Here is a 23,663-nt window from a genome sequence, read left to right as displayed (position 1 = left end):
GGTGCAGTCAGACAACTCGATTGCCATCACTTACTTAAACCACCAAGACGGTACTCGCAGTTGCCATACCATGAAGGAGGTGGGTGGCATTCTCCTCTGGACAGAACGGTACATTCCGGCTCTGTTGCCCATATTCATTCCAGGTGTGCACAGTATTGTGTGGTGGACTTCTTGAGTTGCCAGGATGACCATTCAGATGAGTGGGCTTTGAATCCAGAAGTCTTCCAGTTGTTGGTCCGCCATTGGGTCATCCCAGATATAGACATGATGGTGTCTCAGCACAACCACCAGCTGCTAAGGTGCTGTTCCTGTACCAGGGATCCCGGAGCTCTTGCAGTCGATGCCCTGGCGGTACCATGGACGTTCCGCGTACCTGTGTCTTCCCTCCAATCTCGATGATTCAGCGGGTTCTCCGCAAGTTCAAGTTGGAGGGCAGTATGGTGATCCTTGTGGCTCCAGATTGGCTATGGTGACTGTGGTATGCAGATCTTATGAGTCTCAGCATCAATGCTCCTCTGTGTCTACCTCTGCAGATGGATCTTCTGTATCAGGGCTCGTGCATATATCTGGATCTGACCCGTCTCACTTTGACGGGGTGGCTATTGAGGCATCCTTCCTGAGAGCAAAGTGGTTTTCCATGAAGGTCATCTGCACCATGCTCCAGAAGCCTTCTTCGGCTACAATTTATTACTGTGTTTGGCGTACCGACTTTGCGTTCGGCCAGGGGTTTCAGCCCCAGGTCTTTCCGGCTTTCGCGTGTCCTTTCCTCTCTGCAGGTGGGTCTGGACTTGGGCCTCCAGCTCTCTTCCTTGAAAGTGCAGGTCTTCGCTCTCTCTGTCCTCTTCCAGAGACAGATTGCACTCTTATCGAATGTACGGATATTTCTTCAGGGAGTGTGCTACACATACAGCCGCTGTTTGTTTCTCCGGTGGGTCTATGGAACCTGTCCTTGGTTCTTTGGACACTGCAGTCTGCTGTGTTTGAGCCCTTGGAGACTGTGGACACTCGTTGCCTTACATGGAAAGACTGTCTTCTTACCTACTATTACGTTGGCCCGGCGGGTGTCTGACCTGAGAGCTCTATCTTGTTGCTCCCCCTTTCTAATCTTCCATGCAGACCGAGCTGCTCTATGGACATGATTGTTTTTTTTACCGAAGGTAGTGTCTCGATTCCACATCAGTCAAGAGATTGTGGTACCGGCTTACAATGTTTCGAGCTCTTCCCCAAAGGATGCCTCTGGATGTTGTGAGGGCTCTCCAGAGCTATGTGGACAGGACCAGAGATCTTTCTAAAATTTGATTCTCTGTTTGTCCTATATTATTTCCACAAGTGTTGCTGGCTGGCTTCTAAGCAAACTTTGACCAGTTGGCTATGCTTGACCATCGTCCTACGCCTGCTGTGGTGACTGCTCATTTCCCCAGGTCTGAGGGAGCATCTTGGGCAGCGCAACGTGGTGCTTCTGCAGAACAGCTTTGTAAAGCTGCCACGTGGTCCTCTGCCTACACTTTCATTCGTTTCAATGCATTTGACACCTTCGCATCTTTGGACATGGCCTTCGGACGATAGGGCAGCTCAGGAACATCCCCTCTGATAGGGGGACTGATTTAGGACGTCCCAGGGTTCCCTATGCTGGAGGATGAGGACAAGGAGATGTATTTTCTTACCTTTTAAAGCTTTTTATTTGACTCCATAGGGCGCCTACCCTGACGCACCTGGTTTGCAGGGTTTTTTTTTTGGTTCCTATGGTACCAGTTCTCTGCACACCATTCCTGTGTGTGTGTTCAGTGTGTGTGCCGGTCTTCCTTCTCCCTGCTTCTTGCCATGGACTTGGTAACTAAATTGGCTGCCGGTGGCTGGGGTTGGGGTATAGTCAAGTCCTAACTGTTTGGTGCCCAGGCTCTCTCCTCTCCAGGCTATACCACAGGGTTCCCTGTGCCCCCTTTGAAGTAGAAGAAAAGGATTTAACCAGGTAAGAACATAAATCTCCTTTTCCAATAACCTTCTGAAATATTCCAATATACATTTGGAGTTGTTATTATGAGCTGTTCATTACAAGGTCATTTCTATTTCAGATTTTGTTCTCTTTTAATAGCTGAGTAATAAATAAATTCTGTATGGTATGAAGTTGTGCTGTGTTATGTAACTGACTGACTCAGGGCAAAGACGACCATCGAGGGACATCAAGTTTTTACCAGCAGACGTCTCTGTTCCTGTCACATAACACCCTACACAACATCACCTGGTGGAGCGAGGCGGTAATACAGCAGCTGCTGGGACAGCTTTTCCCATTGAACCTAGATGTCTCGGCCATCAAACTGAGCAGCATAGTAATGTTGAATCCTGACCCACAGGTAAACGAGTCCATGTGTTATTTCACCCTCCTAATACAGAGACATAATGGGGGATGGTTTTGATGTTGAGCTTGCGCAACTCAGTGCATCTCCACGTGTAGTTGGAGGAGCGTAACTTGGTGCTAATAGGCTATGTTTACTAAAGTGGTGACAAGGGTGCAATATGTAGGGTTGTGTGTACACAAAGATACACCTGTTTTCAAATGGATCCCGTGCACCAAGGTAATATGGATTGTGTAGTGGTGAGAGGGAAAGTTAAGAGGGATTGTGTAATAATAGTGGTGTGATGGAAAGTGAGAAGGATTGTGTAGTAGTAATAGTAGTAGGGTGAGGGGAAGTTAGAGTAATTTGTGTATGTTGTGTTGTAGTGGGGTGGAGGTAGGTCAGAGGGATTGTGTAGTAGTAGGGTGAGGGGAGGTAAGAGGAATTGTGTTGTAATAGAATGTGGGGAGGTAAGAGGGATTGTATAGTAGTAGGGTGAGGAGAGGTAAGAGGGATTGTGTAGTAGTGGGGCAAGGGGAGGTAAGAGGGATTGTGTAGTAGTGGGGTGAGGGGAGGTAAGAGGGATTGTGTTGCCATAGGGTGTGGGGAGGTAAGAGGGATTGTGTGTGTTGTAGTGGGGTGGAGGTAGGTCAGAGGGATTGTGTAGTAGTGGGGTGAGTTACTGTAAGAAGGATTGTAGTAGTAGTGGGGTGAGGGGAGGTAAGAGGGATTGTGTAGTAGTAGTAGGGTGAGGGGAGGTAAGAGGGATTGTGTAGTAGTAGGGTGAGGGGAGGTAAGAAGGATTGTGTAGTAGTAGGGTGAGGGGAGGTAAGAGGGATTGTGTGGTAGCGTGAGGGGAGGTAAGAGGGATTGTGTAGTAGTAGTAGGGTGAGGGGAGGTAAGAAGGATTGTGTAGTAGTAGGGTGAGGAGAGGTAAGAGGGATTGTGTATTAGTAGGGTGAGGAGAGGTAAGAGGGATTGTGAAGTAGTAGGGTGAGGGGAGGTAAGAAGGATTGTGTAGTAGTAGGGTGAGGGGAGGTAAGAAGGATTGTGTAGTAGTAGTGGGGTGAGGGGAGGTAAGAGGGATTGTGTAGTAGTAGTAGTAGTAGTAGTAGTATAAATAAAATGTAATAATGTAATAATAATAATAATAGGGTGAGGGAAGGTAAGAAGGATTGTGTAGTAGTAGGGTGAGGAGAGGTAAGAGGGATTGTGTAGTAGAAGGGTGAGGAGAGGTAAGAGGGATTGTGTAGTAGTAGGGTGAGGGGAGGTAAGAGGCATTGTGTAGTAGTAGGGTGAGGGGAGGTAAGAGGGATTGTGTAGTAGTAGGGTGAGGGGAGGTAAGAGGGATTGTGTAGTAGTAGGGTGAGGAGAGGTAAGAGGGATTGTGTAGTAGTGGGGTGAGGAGAGGTAACAGGGATTGTGTAGTAGTGGGGTAAGTAGAGGTAACAGGGATTGTGTAGTAGTAGTAGTAGGGTGAGGGGAGGTAAGAGGGATTGTGTAGTAGTGTGGTGAGGAGAGGTAAGAGGGATTGTGTAGTAGTGGGGCAAGGGGAGGTAAGAGGGATTGTGTAGTAGTGGGGTGAGGGGAGGTAAGAGGGATTGTGTAGTAGTGGGGCGAGGGGAGGTAAGAGGGATTGTGTAGTAGTAGGGTGAGGGTAGGTAAGAGGGATTGTGTGTGTGTTGTAGTGGGGTGGAGGTAGGTCAGAGGGATTGTGTAGTAGTGGGGTGAGTTACTGTAAGAGGGATTGTGTAGTAGTAGTAGGGTGAGGGGAGGTAAGAAGGATTTTGTAGTAGTAGGGTGAGGAGAGGTAAGAGGGATTGTGTAGTAGTAGGGTGAGGGGAGGTAAGAGGGATTGTGTAGTTGTAGGGTGAGGGGAGGTAAGAGGGATTGTGTAGTAGTAGGGTGAGGGGAGGTAAGAGGGATTGTGTAGTAGTAGGGTGAGGGGAGGTAAGAGGGATTGTGTAGTAGTAGGGTGAGGGGAGGTAAGAGGGATTGTGTAGTAGTAGGGTGAGGGGAGGTAAGAGGGATTGTGTAGTAGTAGGGTGAGGGGAGGTAAGAGGGATTGTGTAGTAGTAGGGTGAGGGGAGGTAAGAGGGATTGTGTAGTAGTAGGGTGAGGGGAGGTAAGAGGGATTGTGTAGTAGTAGGGTGAGGGGAGGTAAGAGGGATTGTGTAGTAGTGGGATGAGGAGAGGTAAGAGGTATTGTGTAGTACTGGGGTGAGGAGAGGTAACAGGGATTGTGTAGTAGGGGGTGAGGAGAGGTAAGGGGGATTGTGTAGTAGTGGGGTGAGGGGAGATAAGAGTGATTGTGTAGTAGTAGGGTGAGGGGAGGTAAGAGGGACTGTGTAGTAGTAGGGTGAGGGGAGGTAAGAGGGATTGGGTAGTAGTGGGGTGAGGAGAGGTAAGAGGTATTGTGTAGTAGTAGGGTGAGGGGAGGTAAGAGGGATTGTGTAGTAGTAGGGTGAGGGGAGGTAAGAAGGATTTTGTAGTAGTAGGGTGAGGAGAGGTAAGAGGGATTGTGTAGTAGTAGGGTGAGGGGAGGTAAGAGGGATTGTGTAGTTGTAGGGTGAGGGGAGGTAAGAGGGATTGTGTAGTAGTAGGGTGAGGGGAGGTAAGAGGGATTGTGTAGTAGTAGGGTGAGGGGAGGTAAGAGGGATTGTGTAGTAGTAGGGTGAGGGGAGGTAAGAGGGATTGTGTAGTAGTAGGGTGAGGGGAGGTAAGAGGGATTGTGTAGTAGTAGGGTGAGGGGAGGTAAGAGGGATTGTGTAGTAGTAGTAGGGTGAGGGGAGGTAAGAGGGATTGTGTAGTAGTAGGGTGAGGGGAGGTAAGAGGGATTGTGTAGTAGTGGGATGAGGAGAGGTAAGAGGTATTGTGTAGTACTGGGGTGAGGAGAGGTAACAGGGATTGTGTAGTAGGGGGTGAGGAGAGGTAAGGGGGATTGTGTAGTAGTGGGGTGAGGGGAGATAAGAGTGATTGTGTAGTAGTAGGGTGAGGGGAGGTAAGAGGGACTGTGTAGTAGTAGGGTGAGGGGAGGTAAGAGGGATTGGGTAGTAGTGGGGTGAGGAGAGGTAAGAGGTATTGTGTAGTAGTAGGGTGAGGGGAGGTAAGAGGGATTGTGTAGCAGTAGGGTGTGGGGAGGTACGAGGGACTGTGTAGTAGTAGGGTGAGGGGAGGTAAGAGGGATTGTATGTGTTGTAGTGGGGTTGAGGTAGGTCAGAGGGATTGTGTATTAGTGGGTGGAGGGAAGGTAATAGGGATTTTTTGTGTTGCATAGCAGTAGGGATAGGTGAAAGGATTCTTTATTGTGCATAGTGTCAGTGAGCTATCATGAAGAGATTCTCTGTGCGTTTATCAGGCAGTGGAGAAAGTTTTCTCTTTATCGTCTGGATTCTTCTGGCAAACACTGGAGACTGAGGAGAGGTTGAGTCCACTTTCCCCCGACATCCTCATGGATAGTGAGATGGAGGTGAGAATTCTCACAGGCCAACTGCTTGCACATACATACCCTAGTCCATGCAGCACTCTTGTAAGCCTGTCGTGTTCCCTTAGGTGCTCCCTGTCACGTTATTTGACACTCTTCTGCGCGATCCCGTCGCGTTTCACCATGCTTTACACCTGATTCTCACAGCAGGGCTGGATGTGTGTGGATTAAGACTGCTGTACCCACAAGCCTCTACTCAACAATTAAAAATAGGTAATTGTTAATGTCGGCCAGGACAGGACATTTTATTCCCAAACACACGTGAAATTAATTCTTCATCCCTATTCTCCCATAATTATCAATATATATTTTATCTTGTTTTCAGTCTCCCTACCTCCTTTTATTTCTGGAGGGGATGCCAATAACCCACCAGTCCTGATTTTGGTCTTGCGTGGACACCATGCAAGTGAGATATGGGGGAACATTTCAGGCCCTAGTGACCCCCAGCTTGCCCGTCTGACAGACCCAAACTCAATAAATGCCCTGTATGGTCACACAAGAGAGGATACCCTCCTGTATTACCCCCGAACCTCAGGACGCATATGGAGGGATCTCAGCTTGTGGTTTGGGGGAAGGATACCCAGTAATGGGAACTTAAAGATTGGCATTCAGAATCCACCAAAGAAGAGCACACAACCCAGGTAAAAATAGATAATTATAGTTTATTATACAGTATATTGCAGTGTTGTTATTCTGATAAAACGTGTTATCCTTTCCTGATTCCTGATTCAGATCCCAGAGCCCCACAGAAAAGTGCCTGCCCCCTGCACTTCTGACAGCCACCACTAGGGGTAAGTAACATAATGCAGGTAATCTAAAGGAGATGCCAGCAAACTTGCCAAGATAAAGTTTGTGGTCCACCCTAGCCCACGGTTATCGCCTGGTCCTGCTGCCTTCTTGGTGCCTCGAGTGCCCTCTGCTCACTAAGAAGAAAATTATAAGTGAACCAGATTTTGGAGTTTAAAGTGAAAGTGTCGGGAAAGTCCTCAGCAGGCTTTTGCGTGCATTGGCCTAGACTTATCTGGTGACAACATAAACAGGCTTGTCTGATGATAGAAATATGAGGTTGAAAAGCACGGAATGAAACCAGAAAGGTATTGCGTTTATTTTGTAAGAGTTTCAGGAGCATTGCAAAAGTCAATAAATTCCTGTTATCTGAATATTGGAAACCTTTGAAGACCTTGACCTGTAGGGCTGAATTAGTGACTGACATTTCTGCTTGATGTTGCTGCTCCAAGAGGTGGGAGTAGCCACTTTTTCCTGATTTATAATTACCATTAATTTTATAATAATTCCCATAAGGCAATTAGTTACCTATAAAAGCTACTGCAAGATAATTTTGATGTATGTTGGGCAGGTCCAAGGACGGGGCGTTCAAAGGGAACACCTGTACCGGGCCCCAAGGATCAGAGGGTCACAAGTATATGCTGTTTAGTGCTCGGTAGGGATGTGAACCATGTTGTCAAAATAGGGCAGTGAGTTGTAGGCGGTGTGGGTGTAACCTCAGAGTGACAGGATCCTCTCACACACAGTGACTGTGTCGCACGAGTGCCCGGCTCTGTTGCAGGCAGTTAAGGGACATGGCAGCAGCTCCACTGGCCAGGATTCCTGTGCCATGCTGCGGCCTCTTCTGGTGGGGTGTGAGGGCCGCATGGTACCTGCTGTGCGATGTTCAAGTCTGGATACTGGGAAGTCTCTCCCCGGGTAAAGAGTGGATTGGTGAGGGGTTACAAGGCTTTGGCATGGGGTAGCTGGGAATGCATATATATATATATTTTTTTTTAATATAATCTGAGTCCCATAGCTATCACTGTATGGGGCCCCATGATTTCTGTTGCCGGCCCTGATATTGGGCTCGGATAAAGGGCCACTGCTGTTGGTTGTTTAGGAACACTGAAGGCATTCTCATCTCTTCTCACCATTCTTACTTCTTTACTGGCGCCCCCAGGAGATGTGTTTCTCGCGGTCTCACCTGTCGTACCACCATGTGCTATTGGGGACATTATCGACACATGCTGTCAGCGAGGATTTGCCCTGCATGGCGTCCGTAATATCCGTTTCTCCGCTAAACGAGCTGCCATGTTGAACATGTCTCCATCACAGGTACAGGATGCAGTATTTAGTCAAATTAGGATTAATGTTCTTATTATACTTATGTATTATACTTATGTATTTAAAGGCTTTGTGGATTTTAGGGATTATGGGCCTAATTCTGACTTGATCGCAGCAGCAAATTTGTTAGCAGTTGGGCAAAACCATGTGCACTGCAGGGGGGGGCAGATGTAACATGTGCAGAGAGAGTTAGATTTGGGGGGTGTATTCAAACGGAGATATAAATTGCAGTGTAAAAATAATGCAGCCATTATCTACCCTGCACAGAAACAAAATAACCCACCCAAATCTAACTCTCTCTGCACATATTACATCTGCCCCCCCCCCCCCCCTGCAGTGCACATGGTTTTGCCCAATTGCTAACAGACTTGCTGCTGAGATCAACTCAGAATTACCCCCCATGTGGCTGATGATGAGATGGTAGAAAATATGGGCGTCACTTGCACATAAAAACTCACATGCAAATTGAGTGTATTTTCAAACCATATTCAGAATTCAAACTTCAAAGCAAGAACAGCCTATGTGTCTGTATTAAGTGATAAAGCCTAATATTTATCTTATTTAAAACACTCTAAAAGGTTAAAGAACACAGTACGCAATTGGCGCACGAGGTACCGTAAGGGTACGCTCTTAGCGTGGCGGACGCTTGTATCGGGAGCGAGCCGCTCGAGCGACACAAACGCTCGCGAGAATACGCTGTTGGTATCGGGCACACTATAGGTGAGCGACTACCGTAATGCTACGCTATCAGCGTAGCGGACGCTCGAGACCACGAGGAGATCACGAGCGGCGCAGACGCTCACAAGATAACAATCAGTAGGCCTTGAATGTAACACACAGAAAGGATAATTCTTACACTGTAGACCTTGTATTGAAACACTGTAGCTATATAACGCTGCTTAACCTTGTTTACACTAAAGCTGTTTGAGCGATAGAGACGCTCCTATTACCCTCTGCAATATAATGAACACACAATACCGGTCTAAGGGTCTAACGCCTTTTAAGGAAATGAATGAACGTTCAATTGCAAAAGAATAATACAATACAAGTTATACACTACCAAGATAACATAAAATACCTAACCAAGTAACTACACATAAAATACAATAAAGATACAATTACTTTTAAAGGGGAAGGAGAGAGAGAGAGAGAGAGAACGAGAGAGAATGGCTTATAACAATAAAGACAATATGATTGCAGAGAAACTTACGCACAAAGGGAAACAATCGCATGCGCCTTCTGGATATCCAGCTCCCGATTATCAGCAATGAGAACCGTTGAAGAGAATAGAGAGCTGGCCCAGATCGGCTTGTCCTTTTATACCCTACACACAATACAGTACAATGGTCCCTATATTCTTATTGTTCATTGGACACAGGAATTCGTCTTCGCATTATAACAAAAGGTCATAGGTTGATTCATACAGGTGGGCTGTGACTATTTCTAACTGCTCAGGTGGGTGGGAAACCAGGTTTCCCGCCGCATGGATAATAAAGTGCAAATACAGTAAAAGTCCATAAACTTCTTATGTCCATAACTATTCGCACGAGCGAGTTATCCGCTTCAAACCAACACCGGAATATTGCTAATTAAATACTCTTCCGATGGATACTAAACACCACTGTATAACCCCTGTCTGACCCTTCGTATCAAACAAAGAGGGATCCCTTTGTCTATGAACATGCTACATTAACTAAACTTTCAGATTCTATCAAAGGGACCATAATCTACAAAATACATTATATGGTTAAAATATGTTACGATTGAGTCGTACGCTAGACGCATACAAACTCTACCGTAAATGCGCATACCGTGCGCCTGCGGGTGCACGCAACAGCGAGTATGCGCACGCACGGGAGAGCTCATGCACACGCAGCGGGGACACGCATGAGGTGCAAATATGGCAGTGTGTAGCGTGATATTTTTCTGACTTTGACAGTCCACCCTTTGGCAGTCACCAATAACTGCCACTTTCTAAAACATTTCAAAAAGAGAAAAATATATGTCATGTGTAAATACATTTCTATGGTTGGGTAGGGGAGGAGAGGAGAAGGTAGGAAAAGGGTATGACCTAGTGAGATAGCAGAAGCATGTGTGTATGAATCCATGTTTGGGGGGGGTCATGTATCATCGTGCCGTACGTGTTTTAAAATCAAGCTTCGAGGTATTGCGAAGTATACATTTGAATTCCTTCTTATCCCGTATTAAGGGTCTGTGGATGGGCTGTCAAACTTTACCGAGCTCTTTTCGGCTTTTGGTTGCAACAAAATGGGGGAGCACATTTTAGTTGATGATACATGAATGGGGGAATATGTGAGTGCTGATATCTGTGCCTGTATTCCCTATCGACTATGTGTGTCATTACCTGAAGGTTGCAGAGATGAAGGTAAAGAACAATTATGGTAAATGCAGTGATAAACTATGTGAGTTTAATATACATTTGCCGATTGAGGTCTTGTCTTGTCTTGTCTCGATGTACATCTTGACTGTAGTCTCTTTGTGCTTTTGCCAATAAACGCAAGCAAAGCTTTATCAATGTCCATAGACTTACAAAAAGTGTTGGGCTAGCGTAAAATTAAAAGTACTAGGGATATGGGGGTCTATGGCATAGTCCATCAGTTGTCTGTGTACAAGGTTGTCAGACTTCTTCTTTAGTCCATCTGTTGTCTGTATACAAGGCTGTCAAAATCCTCTTCCAAGCGGGTCTTTTTACCTTGGAGAAAAACAAAGGAGAAACGGGTGAAAGAAACGGACCGTGGAATCACATTTTCATCACAACATTGTCTCTATCGTTGGGTCATAAATCACATCAGTCGATGTTATTACAGTATCTTCACTCCTTAAACTCATCACTCGGGCGCTACGTTTACACTTTGTTAAAACCCGAACGCATCTAAATATCAGACTGACTAATATGATGACACCCAGAACACACAAAAGGATTTTCCCTACATCCATGATAATACCTTGGGTTCATTCTCCTAAACCAGAGAACCAATTTCGCGGGTTCAACCATGTCACCCAACTGGTCAGCTCATTACCCACAGCGGCAAGGGTGAGATTGTGTTTCCTTCGGAACTCCCATTTTAATTGCAAAATGTCGTCCATCTTTTGGTCTATGACCTCGACCGGGTCCTCGGTGCTGTTTGTAATATATGTGCAGCACTTTATTCCATACTGAGTCGCTAGGGTAACACAATACCCACCCGTCACAGCTGTGAGATAATTGAGAATCATCCTATGCTGAACCAGTTCTGTTTTATAAGCTTGGAGCTCCCTTCCAGTATACCTGAATGTGTCATCATACATTTCAGTGATGTTGTCTAATAAATTTGCAAGCGCAGATATATATTTATAATTTATCACTCCTCTGGCGGTACGAGTGATATCTAATGCGATTAGGAATTGAATCCCGGTGGATTCACTGATCAGGTCAGAGGCCGGATGCTCTGTTCTCTCTATCAGGTGCCGTTTAGCGATGTGCTCGTAATGAGTGTGAGTATAAGGAGCTTGGGCACTGCGGTGAATATCTTTCATTTTAGTATGTGATACAGTCATTACTTCAGGCAGTACTTTTCCAATATAACATAACCCTTCTGAGTTTGGGGCAAACCACTTATACGCCTTTCTCCCGCATATGAAATATGCATCATCGGGGAGAACATATGGGACGGAGTAGGACATTACCATATTACACATTTTCCATATGAAATCTCCTAACCCTAATTCTCCCATCTGTTTAGTACACGTATCAATTTGTACGATATGTGCACAGTATCCTGGTGATACCTCTCCAACTCTCATGGTCCTACTTCCTAGGGTATACCTATATCGGAAATATTTTCCACTACCGGCTATGTGGCGTATGAGTTCTGTATCTGTTGGCATTCTATCGGCTCTGTATGAAAAGGTCATGGTTTGGTTATTCCATGACACTTCCCAATTTCCCGGCTTTCGGGGATTGGAAATGTTAAAACATACTAGGGATCTATCCACATGATATTGGTGGAGCTTCAAACTAGGAGGACTGGAGATATTAAACCTCCTGTCCACCGGTCTCCCACCACTTAGCTCAAGTACCTCCCCTATAGTTAACGGGAAGGGCACCAATCCTGATTTGCTATGGCCTTGAGGTACTTGAGAGCATACCCAACAATCTGTCTGATTTAACACTTTACCCACTAAGGAGTGATAGTCACTCAATGGATGCCGGTCCATGTGGATATTAAAACTGGATTGGCATTTCTTGATACACCCATCCTCAACTACACTGTCACAGAGTCTACAGATACAGTTCTCTTCAGCTAACAATCCTTCACAATTTCTTCTATTGTCAATGCTACCAGATCGTTTTCTGATACTCGCCTTTACTCGGTGATTATGTTGTTCTTGGAAATCTACGCCTCCATCTCTGTCATCAGAACCCATTCCAGAACCTCTCTCGACCTCCATGGTACTCTCGCCGGAACAGACTGCTCTGGTCAACATCATGGTCAACAGGAAAATCCGGATCACAGTCTCTTGGGGCAAGTCCATCTTATTGGAGGAAATGGAGAAGGATGAGAAGGGGGAAAGAAACAATTGAGGGAGATGGGATGGGAAGTGGAGAAAAACAATAAAAATGGAACAGGGAATCGACAACTGCCAATGATCTTATTATTCTCAATGCTCAGGTGCCGTCTCAGTCCTCCTGAAACAGACACTCCAGTGATACAACTTCCTCTACCGTCTGTTCTTTATCACGGGACCTCTCTGGATCAGCAACCTTCTTACAATGGGACGAATGGACCCAAGTCTCTCTCTCGGCAACCTTCAATGCTGTCGTGCTAATCAATAAGACTTGGTATGGTCCTTCCCATCTGTCAATGAGGCAACCTGAGCGTAGAAAATTCCGTATCATTACATAATCCCCAGGTTCAATGTCATGACAATTACTATCTGGCAAATCAGGAATCACTAACTTCAGATTGTCATTCTGATTCCTTAGCTGTTTACTCATGTTAACCAGGTATTTTACAGTCACTTCATTGTTACACTTCAAATCATCCTGAGGGTTAATCATAACATGCGGTTGTCGACCAAACAGAATTTTAAAGGGGGACAGATTAAGAGGGGACCTGGGAGTGGTTCTGATGCTGTATAGTACAATGGGTAAAGCTTCTGGCCATGTTAATCCTGTTTCTGCCATAACTTTGCTCAATTTATTTTTAATAGTGCTGTTCACTCTTTCTACTTTCGCACTCGCCTGGGGGCGGTACGGAGTGTGCAGCTTACTATCAATTCCCATCAACTTACACATTCCTTGAAAGACATCACCTGTAAAATGGGTACCCCTATCACTTTCAATTATTCTAGGGATACCGTATCTACACACAAATTCCTGCACAATTTTCTTAGCAGTAAACATAGCGGTATTTGTGGCCGCAGGAAATGCTTCGACCCAATTTGAAAACACATCTATACAAACGAGTACATATTTCAAATTTCGACAAGGGGGTAATTGTATAAAATCAATCTGTATTACCTGAAAAGGGCCGCCTGTAGGTGGGATATGAGATGGTTCTGTTGGTATTGCCTTTCCGATGTTCTTCCTCAAGCAGGTAAGGCATGACATTGCTCTCTTACCTGCATGGGATGAGAATCCTGGGGCGCACCAATATGCTCTTACCAACTTGCACATTCCCTCCTTGCCCAGATGAGTCAGCCCATGTGCTGCTTCAGCTAAACATGGAAGGTATGCTCTGGGTGCCACTGGTTTACCCTGTCCAGAGTCCTGAGGACTCCTGGCCATATCCTTTTGACCTCCAAACTGCCTTTTCCTGTGTGGAACACAAATTTTGCATTTCACACAACTTCTGTGTGTTTATGGTATTAAATACCATCAATTGTGTGGTGTCTGTCTGTCTGGGGGTACCAGCTGCTAACTTAGCAGCTTCGTCTGCTCGGCTGTTACCAAGTGATACTGGGTCTTGGCTATATGTATGTGCTTTACACTTGATAACAGCCACTCTGTCGGGTTCCTGTATCGCTGTTAGAAGTCTTTTGATGTGAGCTGCATGCGCTATCGGTGTACCAGCTGCCGTCATGAAATTTCTGAGGCGCCATAGGGCTCCGAAATCATGGACTACCCCGAAGGCGTATCTAGAATCGGTGTAGATATTGGCTGACTTTCCCTTAGCCTATTCACATGCTCTGGTTAGGGCAACCAGTTCAGCAACCTGGGCTGAGTGAGGTGGGCCTAGCGGTTCTGCTTCTATGGTGCCTTGGTCATTTACGACTGCGTATCCAGTACACAAGTCTCCTGAGTCCGTCTGTCTGTGACAACTACCGTCAGTGTAGAAAGTAAAATCTACATCTTCCAGTGGGTTGTCACTGATGTCAGGCCTTGCCGTGAAATTTTGGGTCAAATATTCCATACAATCATGTGTGTCATCCCTTGTATTAAATCCTCCTTCCCCATCACTCTCATCCTCCACCCTTTGTGCCTGTCCAGGCACACCTGGGAGATATGTTGCAGGATTTAATGCACTGCATCTCCTTATGGTGATGTTTACGGGGGCCATTAATGCCAATTCCCATCTTGTAAACCGCGCTGATGAGACGTGCCTGGTTTGGGCAGAATTCAGCAAGGCTGACACTGCATGTGGTGTATGAATTGTGAGGTTGTGTCCTAGCACTACATCTTCGCTTTTTGTAACTAGCAATGCTATCGCAGCGACACTTCGCAAGCATGTGGGGAGGGATCGCGCTACCGTATCTAGCTGAGCGCTGTAGTATGCTACCGGCCTGCTGGCATCACCGTGCTTTTGGGTTAGGACGCCTGCCGCGCAACCAGCACTTTCTGTTCCATACAGCTCAAAGGGTTTCCCATAGTCTGGCATACCTAATGCTGGTGCCTGCGTTAGGCACTGTTTAAGTCTCTCAAATGCCATCTCGGATTCGTCTGTATGCGAAATCCGATCAGGTTTGTTTGATGAAACCATCTCCTGTAAAGGTAATGCTAGAATGGAAAACCCTGGGATCCAGTTACGGCAATACCCACACATTCCTAAAAACGTTCTGATCTGTTGCTGGGTTTGTGGCAGAGTCATGTCTCTAATTGCTTGAATTCTATCAGCGGTCAGGTGTCTCAGTCCTTGTGTTAGACAGTGTCCCAGATATTTTACTTTAGGCTGGCATAATTGTAATTTGTCTTTGGAAACTTTGTGTCCTGTGTCTGAAAGATGAAACAGGAGCTGTTTCGTATCTCTCAGGGACGCTTCCAGTGAATCTGAACACAGTAGTAAATCGTCCACATACTGTATCAATATTGATCCACTCTCTGGTTGGAAAGACTGTAAACAATCATGCAAAGCCTGTGAAAATATACTTGGACTGTCTATGAAACCCTTTGGTAATCGAGTCCATGTGTATTGGACTCCTCTGTATGTAAATGCAAACAAATATTGGCTGTCAGGATGCAGGGGTACCGAGAAAAAGGCGGAGCAGAGGTCAATAACAGTGAAAAATTTCGCAGTGGGAGGGATCTGCATAAGGATGACAGCTGGATTTGGCACTACGGGGAACTGACTCTCCACTATTTTGTTAATCCCCCTTAGATCCTGTACTAGCCTGTAACCCCTCCCCCCACTCTTTTTCACAGGGAAGATGGGACTATTGGCAGTGCTGGATGTTCTTACCAGGATGCCCTGTTGTAGCAAGCGCTCTATTACGGGGTATACTCCTAATTCCACCTCTGGCTTCAGAGGGTATTGTGGGATTTTTGGAGCTATCCTACCATCTTTTACTTGCACAACTACTGGAGCTACGTTTGCCATTAATCCAGTGTCTTGTCCGTCTTTAGTCCAAAGTGACTCTGGTATTTGGGATGTCATTTCTTCTACCTGGGATGGATTCCTATTTATCATAACAGTATGTGACATTAATTTTGATGGGGAGTCTAGCATGTCTCGCACTTCCTGAGCGTGATTCTCAGGTATGTCTAAGAATACACCTTCAGGAGTACAATAAATGACGCACCCCATTTTACACAGTAAATCTCTTCCCAGGAGGTTAGTCGGTGCCGATGCCGCCAGCAAAAAGGAATGCTTGGTATGCAAAGGCCCTATTGTAATCTCTGCTGGTTTGCTAACAGGGTAGTGCTGGACTACTCCCGTTACTCCCATGGCTGGAATTGTCTTACCAGTGGTTCTCATGCCCACTGTCGAATTTATCACTGATTTGGCCGCCCCCGTATCTACAAGGAAGTTTAATGATTTACCAGCTACATCAATTGTGACCTCGGGTTCACTTCCAAGGCTTGCAATCAATTTCACTGGCTGCAGATTACAGGTATGGCCACACCCCTATTGGGTATGGTGACCTCCCTGAATCGTGCTGGCAGCAACTACTTGAGAAGGGGGTAAATGGGAACTACCAGAGACTTGCCAGTCTCTTTTTGGGGGATACCTTTTTGTTTCCCCTGCATGTGGCTCATGACTCCGTCCCTGCGGTCCCTGATCCCAATTTCGTGTGTCATGTCGTCGTCTAGGGGGTTGATATGATTTTTGTGCATTTTTTGATCTACAGTCTCGTGCAAAATGTCCCTCTTTATGACAGTAATAACAGGTTACCACATTTGACTTACCCACAGGGTTTGGAGATTTATACAAAGGTTGCCTTGTGGTCAGGGCCTGTATACTTACGGCCATTAACTTATCACTTTGTGACTCCCTGTGTCTGGTGATATTCCGATCGTGATCAATAGCAGCCTCTCTCAAAGTAGCCACCGACAGACCTCGCCAACATGGTTGCGTGGTCTGTACCCTTGTCCTCAATACCTCCTTTAAACCATCCATTAACACAGATACTGCTACCTCTCTATGATTTGCATTTGTCTTAATGTCTTCTATGCCTGTGTATTTAGCCATTTCCAGTAGTGCCCTATGAAAATACTCAGCAGCTGTTTCTGACTCTTTTTGCTTAATGGAGAAAATTTTGTTCCATTTAACTACAGCTGAAAAATACTCTTTTAACTGTAAATTTATCCTCTTTACATTATCTTGGTTGTACACATCCGTAAGGGGTACATCTTCATCTAATTTACAGTCAGCTAAGAATTGTGCTGAGTCGACATTGGAGGGTAAACATGCCCTCAGCAATATCTGCCATTCTTTGTTATTGGGCTCTACAGTATTCCCTAGATCTCTAATGTATTTCTGGCTAGCAACTAGATCCTTCCTAGGATCAGGGAATTCAGACACTATTGCTCTTAATTCCATTCGGGAAAATGGGCAGTGCATGGCAATGTTTCTGACAGGAGTGACTCCTGAAGTGTCCGTTTTCCCATTTGGCACTGCTATTACCCTAACGGGATTAAGTCTAATAACATCATTCTGAGTAGATTCTACAGCTTGTGGTGAAATGGTTTCAGCATAGTGTATGGTGCCGTACTTACCCGTTGATACGACCTCTCCTGTCCCTCCGCTAGGGGCCTTGGATACTAATCTTACGGGTTGGGTCGTGCCCACTGCTGTTTCTGATATGGTGGCTGCTAGAGAGAGTGCCGATAGTGTTGTTGACTCGTCCTCTTGATCACACTCCTGGGGAAAGTTTAAAACAGGGTACAACTTGCACGGGTTAATATTTGCATTACTCATCTTATTCATATTATCCTTAACATTTATACAGTTACTAAGTGCCTGTTTATTACACATTAGTGCGTCATTCTCTGCAACCAACTTCTCTCCCGTTATGTAAGGTGGCGGTGGTGCCGTTGCTATCAGTTTCCTGATAGGGTTAGATCCAGCCGCCTGAGCCAATCCTCTCTGTATTTCACCCTCCTGTTGCCATAACTGTAAGTAGTCATAATGTTTGATCCGTCTCTTTGTTGATTTAATGAGACATATCCTTCTCCTAAGATTTTGTAACACATCTGGGCTAAAACTACCTACCCGGGGAAACTTCTCCCCGTCATGCACAGTCATTCTTTCCCATTCATCACATAAAACCTCTGTGTGTGAACCGTATTTTTCACACATTACATACCTTGCCGCGCCGATTGGCCGGTTTACTGAATCAACCCGAACCGAGGTTGATCGCCCCCTACCTGAACAACTGGCCCCCATACTTGCAGGTGTTGCTTTCTTCAGCGAACCCTTACAAAAACCAAGATGTCCGGGGCAGGCCGGCGGCGAAGTTTACCGAGTACTCCACTCACTCCTCGCCCACGTTGGCCAGTACTGCAATCACTGATTCAGAGCTGCTGTACCCAACTTAGGGCCCCTATGAACCTTTACTTACTGGGGCGTGTTGGACCTACCAGTCCCCAGCAAGTATCGGTTGTTGGATAGTTCCCGAGTGACCAGCGAACCTCCCTTAAAATAAAAAAAAATGACACAAATCACGTTAGAGTGTACAAATAGCGTTTATGACCCCTTTCGTACGCAAATGGTACAGGTCAGGTTACTAACTAATGCACACAATTACGTGCGGTACAATCGTTCTGCACATAAGCAACTAATCTTATGTGCGGAGCGACCAGTGGAATCGAAAATTGTGGCTGCGAATTCCTTCAGCCTGAGCTTCAATGGCCTATATGGGTTCCGCACCAACCCTTCCTGGTGTTGTGCTACTTCTCTATAGCGGACTTCTTAGTCTGCTGTACCTAGACCTCCTAGTCTGTTCCGGACCTCCTGGTCTGTGCTACAGTAGACCTCCTGGTCTGCTATACTCTAATGCTCAAATTTATGTTTAACAAGGGATGCCTCCCCAGCCACCATGCACGTCACTTACATGTATGTACCTCACGAGAACTCGACTTCTTGTGGTTCAACCCAAAAATTGTAAAAACTTATATATGCAAACACTCACCACATGTACACTTTAATTTTTTTTCTGCGCAGAAATTCCTTTCATTCAGTAAACAGTCTAGACCAGATGAGTCGCAAGTTGGAGAAGGATCTATTAGCTTAAAATTTTGGACACTAAAAATTGACTTGCGCTATTTATCGCGTTGCCTCCTTTTCACCTGTTAAAAATAATACTACCGTGTGTTTTGAATTATGTGGGCGTACCCGGACGCTCCGTTGCGTAATATACGCTACGTGCGTCGGCCATTGTGTTGCGTACACTAGTCTCACCCTTTTGTTAGAGACACGTGTATGCCAGCCAGATATGTCCACAGAAATACAATTAACACGTTTTATCAATGTAGATGATCTTTAATTGTATTCATCTACCGAGCACCACACAGGTCTCTCAAAGCTGTGTGCGTGCTTTACAAATTACCCCTTAATGTATTACTTTTATTCTTTAACTACTAATAGCAACAAATCTTTCCTAGCACGTTATCAATTGTGAAATGGCAAACAGGAGAGTGATATGTGAAAATACACGAATGAAAAGAAATGCAGATGTATGCGTGCGTGCGTACGCAAGACAGAACCGGAAAAAAAAACAGTTTTAAAAGACACTAGCGTATTGTTCTTACCTCCGGTTCCGGATTCCTTCAGCACCCTTTACTAAGCGAAGCAGACGCTTATCTTGGTCAGCACTATGAGGAATATTACCTCCCGCCCTTTGCTGACCGATAATGTCTGCTGAAATTACCTAGTGCATATATGTGAAGGACGGACGAGCCGCCAATTGATAAAGCCTAATATTTATCTTATTTAAAACACTCTAAAAGGTTAAAGAACACAGTACGCAATTGGCGCACGAGGTACCGTAAGGGTACGCTCTTAGCGTGGCGGACGCTTGTATCGGGAGCGAGCCGCTCGAGCGACACAAACGCTCGCGAGAATACGCTGTTGGTATCGGGCACACTATAGGTGAGCGACTACCGTAATGCTACGCTATCAGCGTAGCGGACGCTCGAGACCACGAGGAGATCACGAGCGGCGCAGACGCTCACAAGATAACAATCAGTAGGCCTTGAATGTAACACACAGAAAGGATAATTCTTACACTGTAGACCTTGTATTGAAACACTGTAGCTATATAACGCTGCTTAACCTTGTTTACACTAAAGCTGTTTGAGCGATAGAGACGCTCCTATTACCCTCTGCAATATAATGAACACACAATACCGGTCTAAGGGTCTAACGCCTTTTAAGGAAATGAATGAACGTTCAATTGCAAAAGAATAATACAATACAAGTTATACACTACCAAGATAACATAAAATACCTAACCAAGTAACTACACATAAAATACAATAAAGATACAATTACTTTTAAAGGGGAGAGAGAGAGAGAGAGAGAGAACGAGAGAGAATGGCTTATAACAATAAATACAATATGATTGCAGAGAAACTTACGCACAAAGGGAAACAATCGCATGCGCCTTCTGGATATCCAGCTCCCGATTATCAGCAATGAGAACCGTTGAAGAGAATAGAGAGCTGGCCCAGATCGGCTTGTCCTTTTATACCCTACACACAATACAGTACAATGGTCCCTATATTCTTATTGTTCATTGGACACAGGAATTCGTCTTCGCATTATAACAAAAGGTCATAGGTTGATTCATACAGGTGGGCTGTGACTATTTCTAACTGCTCAGGTGGGTGGGAAACTAGGTTTCCCGCCGCATGGATAATAAAGTGCAAATACAGTAAAAGTCCATAAACTTCTTATGTCCATAACTATTCGCACGAGCGAGTTATCCGCTTCAAACCAACACCGGAATATTGCTAATTAAATACTCTTCCGATGGATACTAAACACCACTGTATAACCCCTGTCTGACCCTTCGTATCAAACAAAGAGGGATCCCTTTGTCTATGAACATGCTACATTAACTAAACTTTCAGATTCTATCAAAGGGACCATAATCTACAAAATACATTATATGGTTAAAATATGTTACGATTGAGTCGCACGCTAGACGCATACAAACTCTACCGTAAATGCGCATACCGTGCGCCTGCGGGTGCACGCAACAGCGAGTATGCGCACGTACGGGAGAGCTCATGCACACGCAGCGGGGACACGCATGAGGTGCAAATATGGCAGTGTGTAGCGTGATATTTTTCTGACTTTGACATAAGATAAGTATATGCCACAGTCACTTACCACCTACTTGCAACCATGTTACATTTCCATGGGGGTGGAGCTATGATGATGCAAACATGGCGCCACACTCCCGTTACCTCCCACCTGGCTGCCCCCTCTGGGATTCTCCAGGAGTGTTATCATTGTAAGTTGGCAAATATGTTTAATAAATAATGAAGTAACTAGTCATTTGAACATGAACCATAATCACTCTTGAAATCTTATCATTATATTGTAGCTGAAAGTCTTCTGCCAAAATATGCCATCCACCCAACCGCAGCTTGAGCCCTGCACGTTCATACCTGGGCCACGCCTCCACAGCTTGCTCCTCCTCCTACGGAAGGAGAATGCAGCACATCACACACCGGCTCTCCTCCACGGTGAGGTCATTTGTACAATATAAAATAGTTTTATTAATTACTTATGTCATAATGTTCTTCCTCGCTCTTGCATTACTGTGTGTTTATAAAGCTGTGACAAGTATAAGTGCTGCGTAATGAGATTACTAATAATGGAAAATAATAATTATCCACCAGTATGTGAGTTAAAGAATCTCTACTGACTATTTGTTGTGTTTTGCAATCTACTCTACCCTAAACTAAGTACGTAGTCACCCTGGAGGGGTCCCCAAATGCTGTACAAAATGCACAATGGAAGTTTTAGGATTGAGTCATTGACACCTGAGTGGTGAGAGTAGTCCTATTTGATAATTAGCAGGACTATTACTTGGGGACTTCCAGATTCATTGAACAGCGTATCCACATTAAGTACAATTTCTCTGGCATCCATAAGGGATACTTGGATTTACTTAATACGATGGTGTGCAGAAGGGGTCCAAAGGAGCCAGTGCACTTTAAATTTATTCAACTGGGTGGGCTGGCTCCCCCCCTCTGTTCCCCCTCCCACAGGCAGTTTAGAAAAAAGTTCCCTCAGGAGAGGATGCACACACTGTAGCTCCAGAGGAGTTTTCTTCAGTTTCTATAAACTTTAATATTTTCTGTATACTGTCTGGGCAACAGGATACCTGCACCGTGGGAGTTGGGGGGGGGGGGGGGGGGGCAGTTACCGGCCTCTGTAAGGCATCAGGGACCTTTGCCCGCTGCAGGACCACCGTCCTGAGAGGTTTTTTGTTCCGCGGGGCACTGCGACTTGGCGGTCGCAATTGCAGCACGCCGCACACCTCTGACATAGCCTGAAAGTGGAAGAGTGGTGAGTACAAACCAGGGGCCCCGGTTCTTGGTGCGGCGCAACGCAGGGGCGGCATACGGGACCCTCCACGGGGGACCCGCTATAGACCCCCTGTGTACACTGGCAACGGAGTGGAAACTAACATACACTGTGAGGTTTTTAACGCGGTCAGGAGAAATTTTGCCAGTATAAAGAATAACATGAGCTTCGGCGCCATTACGGGGGGCGGAGCTTCCTCAGAGCGAGACCAACAGCATTTTGACACCTTCCTCTGCCCAGCAAGGACACACAGCTCCTCCAGCACTCCGGGATACATACAGGGGTGTATAACAGGAGGGAGAGCTGCTATTGTACACATAATAGTATCCTGCAAAGCGTAGGTGTCGATTTATGTTTTTGCTGGTGGGTGCTCGGCGAGAGGCAGCCGTGGGAATGAACGGGCGGCTGCGGCAGTAACTAATGCCCATTACACATATGCAACACACCGTAATGCCCACTATACATTATGCAACAAACTGTAATGCCCATTGTACATTATGCAACACACCATAATGCCCATTATATATTATGCAACACACCAAAATGCCCACTATACATGATGCAACAAACCGTAACGCCCATTATACATTATGCAACACACCGTAATGCCCATTATACATTCTGCAACACACTGTAATGCCCATTATGCGTTATGCCACACACTATAACGTCAATTACATATTATGCCGCACATAGTTATGGCTCTGACACCATTTTATGCCCCACACACAATAGTGCCCTTCACAAATGATGCCACACAGTAAGGCTTCTAATTACTTTAAATTACCTGCCTGTTGTCAGGGGTCTCCTGAGCGTTGCCAGGGGTTTCATGCGCCTTTTCAGGGGTCTCCAGTGTGTTTCCAGTGGTTTCATGTGCGTCTCCAGCAATACCCTCAGGACAGTGAAAGGAGGAAGGTGGGGGTATAACTTACCCCTCCTGCGGTCCCCATGCCGTCTCTCCAGATGCTTTTATTTATATATATAATTTTATATATATATATATATATATATATATATATATATATATATTGTGTTGCCCCGGGGCCCCCACAGACCATAATCCGGCCCTGGCCACTGCTTTCCCTGCAGCCCCCGCAGTGGATTGAGATGCGCTGAGGGCAGCGGAAGTGCTTCCGTACATTGCAGTGTACAAAAAACCCTTAAAATGCACGCTGCCGGGAAGACAGACGCTAGAGGTCAAATATGGCGGCGTCCATTTTTGGTTGGGTTTTTACATTGCAATGTACGGAAGCGCTTCTGTGGCGGCTAGCAGTACCCTTGCAGGGGCAGCGGTTCCGTGAGTGCTCCTCATTGTCCGTGGGTGCTCGGGCCCGGGAGTACCCGCGGAATCGGTGCCTATGCTGCAAAGGATGACAATCTGGTTTTACTGTGATATGTTTTATTAGCCTGCAGTCTTACTGAGTCTGACAGGCTGGGTGTGCTGTCCTCCTCTCACTAGGTCTCCTCACATAC

General features: G+C 45.7%; 1 protein-coding gene across 7 annotated transcripts in view; it reads left to right on the top strand.

The window, feature by feature from the left end:
* Positions 1-23,663, top strand: part of LOC134945472 (dynein axonemal assembly factor 8-like) — a 318,655-nt gene that overhangs the window by 81,596 nt on the left and 213,396 nt on the right. For all 7 annotated transcript variants that reach the window (XM_063934780.1, XM_063934779.1, XM_063934778.1 and 4 more), the window contains 7 exons: positions 2,157-2,351; positions 5,692-5,802; positions 5,886-6,030; positions 6,143-6,458; positions 6,550-6,608; positions 7,766-7,920; positions 21,202-21,343. In XM_063934780.1, the coding sequence (XP_063790850.1) occupies positions 2,157-2,351; positions 5,692-5,802; positions 5,886-6,030; positions 6,143-6,458; positions 6,550-6,608; positions 7,766-7,920; positions 21,202-21,343 (1,123 nt within the window). The remainder of the gene's footprint in view (positions 1-2,156; positions 2,352-5,691; positions 5,803-5,885; positions 6,031-6,142; positions 6,459-6,549; positions 6,609-7,765; positions 7,921-21,201; positions 21,344-23,663) is intronic.

The sequence above is a fragment of the Pseudophryne corroboree genome, chromosome 7, assembly GCF_028390025.1.
Source record: "Pseudophryne corroboree isolate aPseCor3 chromosome 7, aPseCor3.hap2, whole genome shotgun sequence".
Taxonomy (NCBI): Eukaryota; Metazoa; Chordata; class Amphibia; order Anura; family Myobatrachidae; genus Pseudophryne; species Pseudophryne corroboree.
Note: the sequence above shows the minus strand (reverse complement) of the source record. Positions and strands in the feature narration are given on the sequence as shown.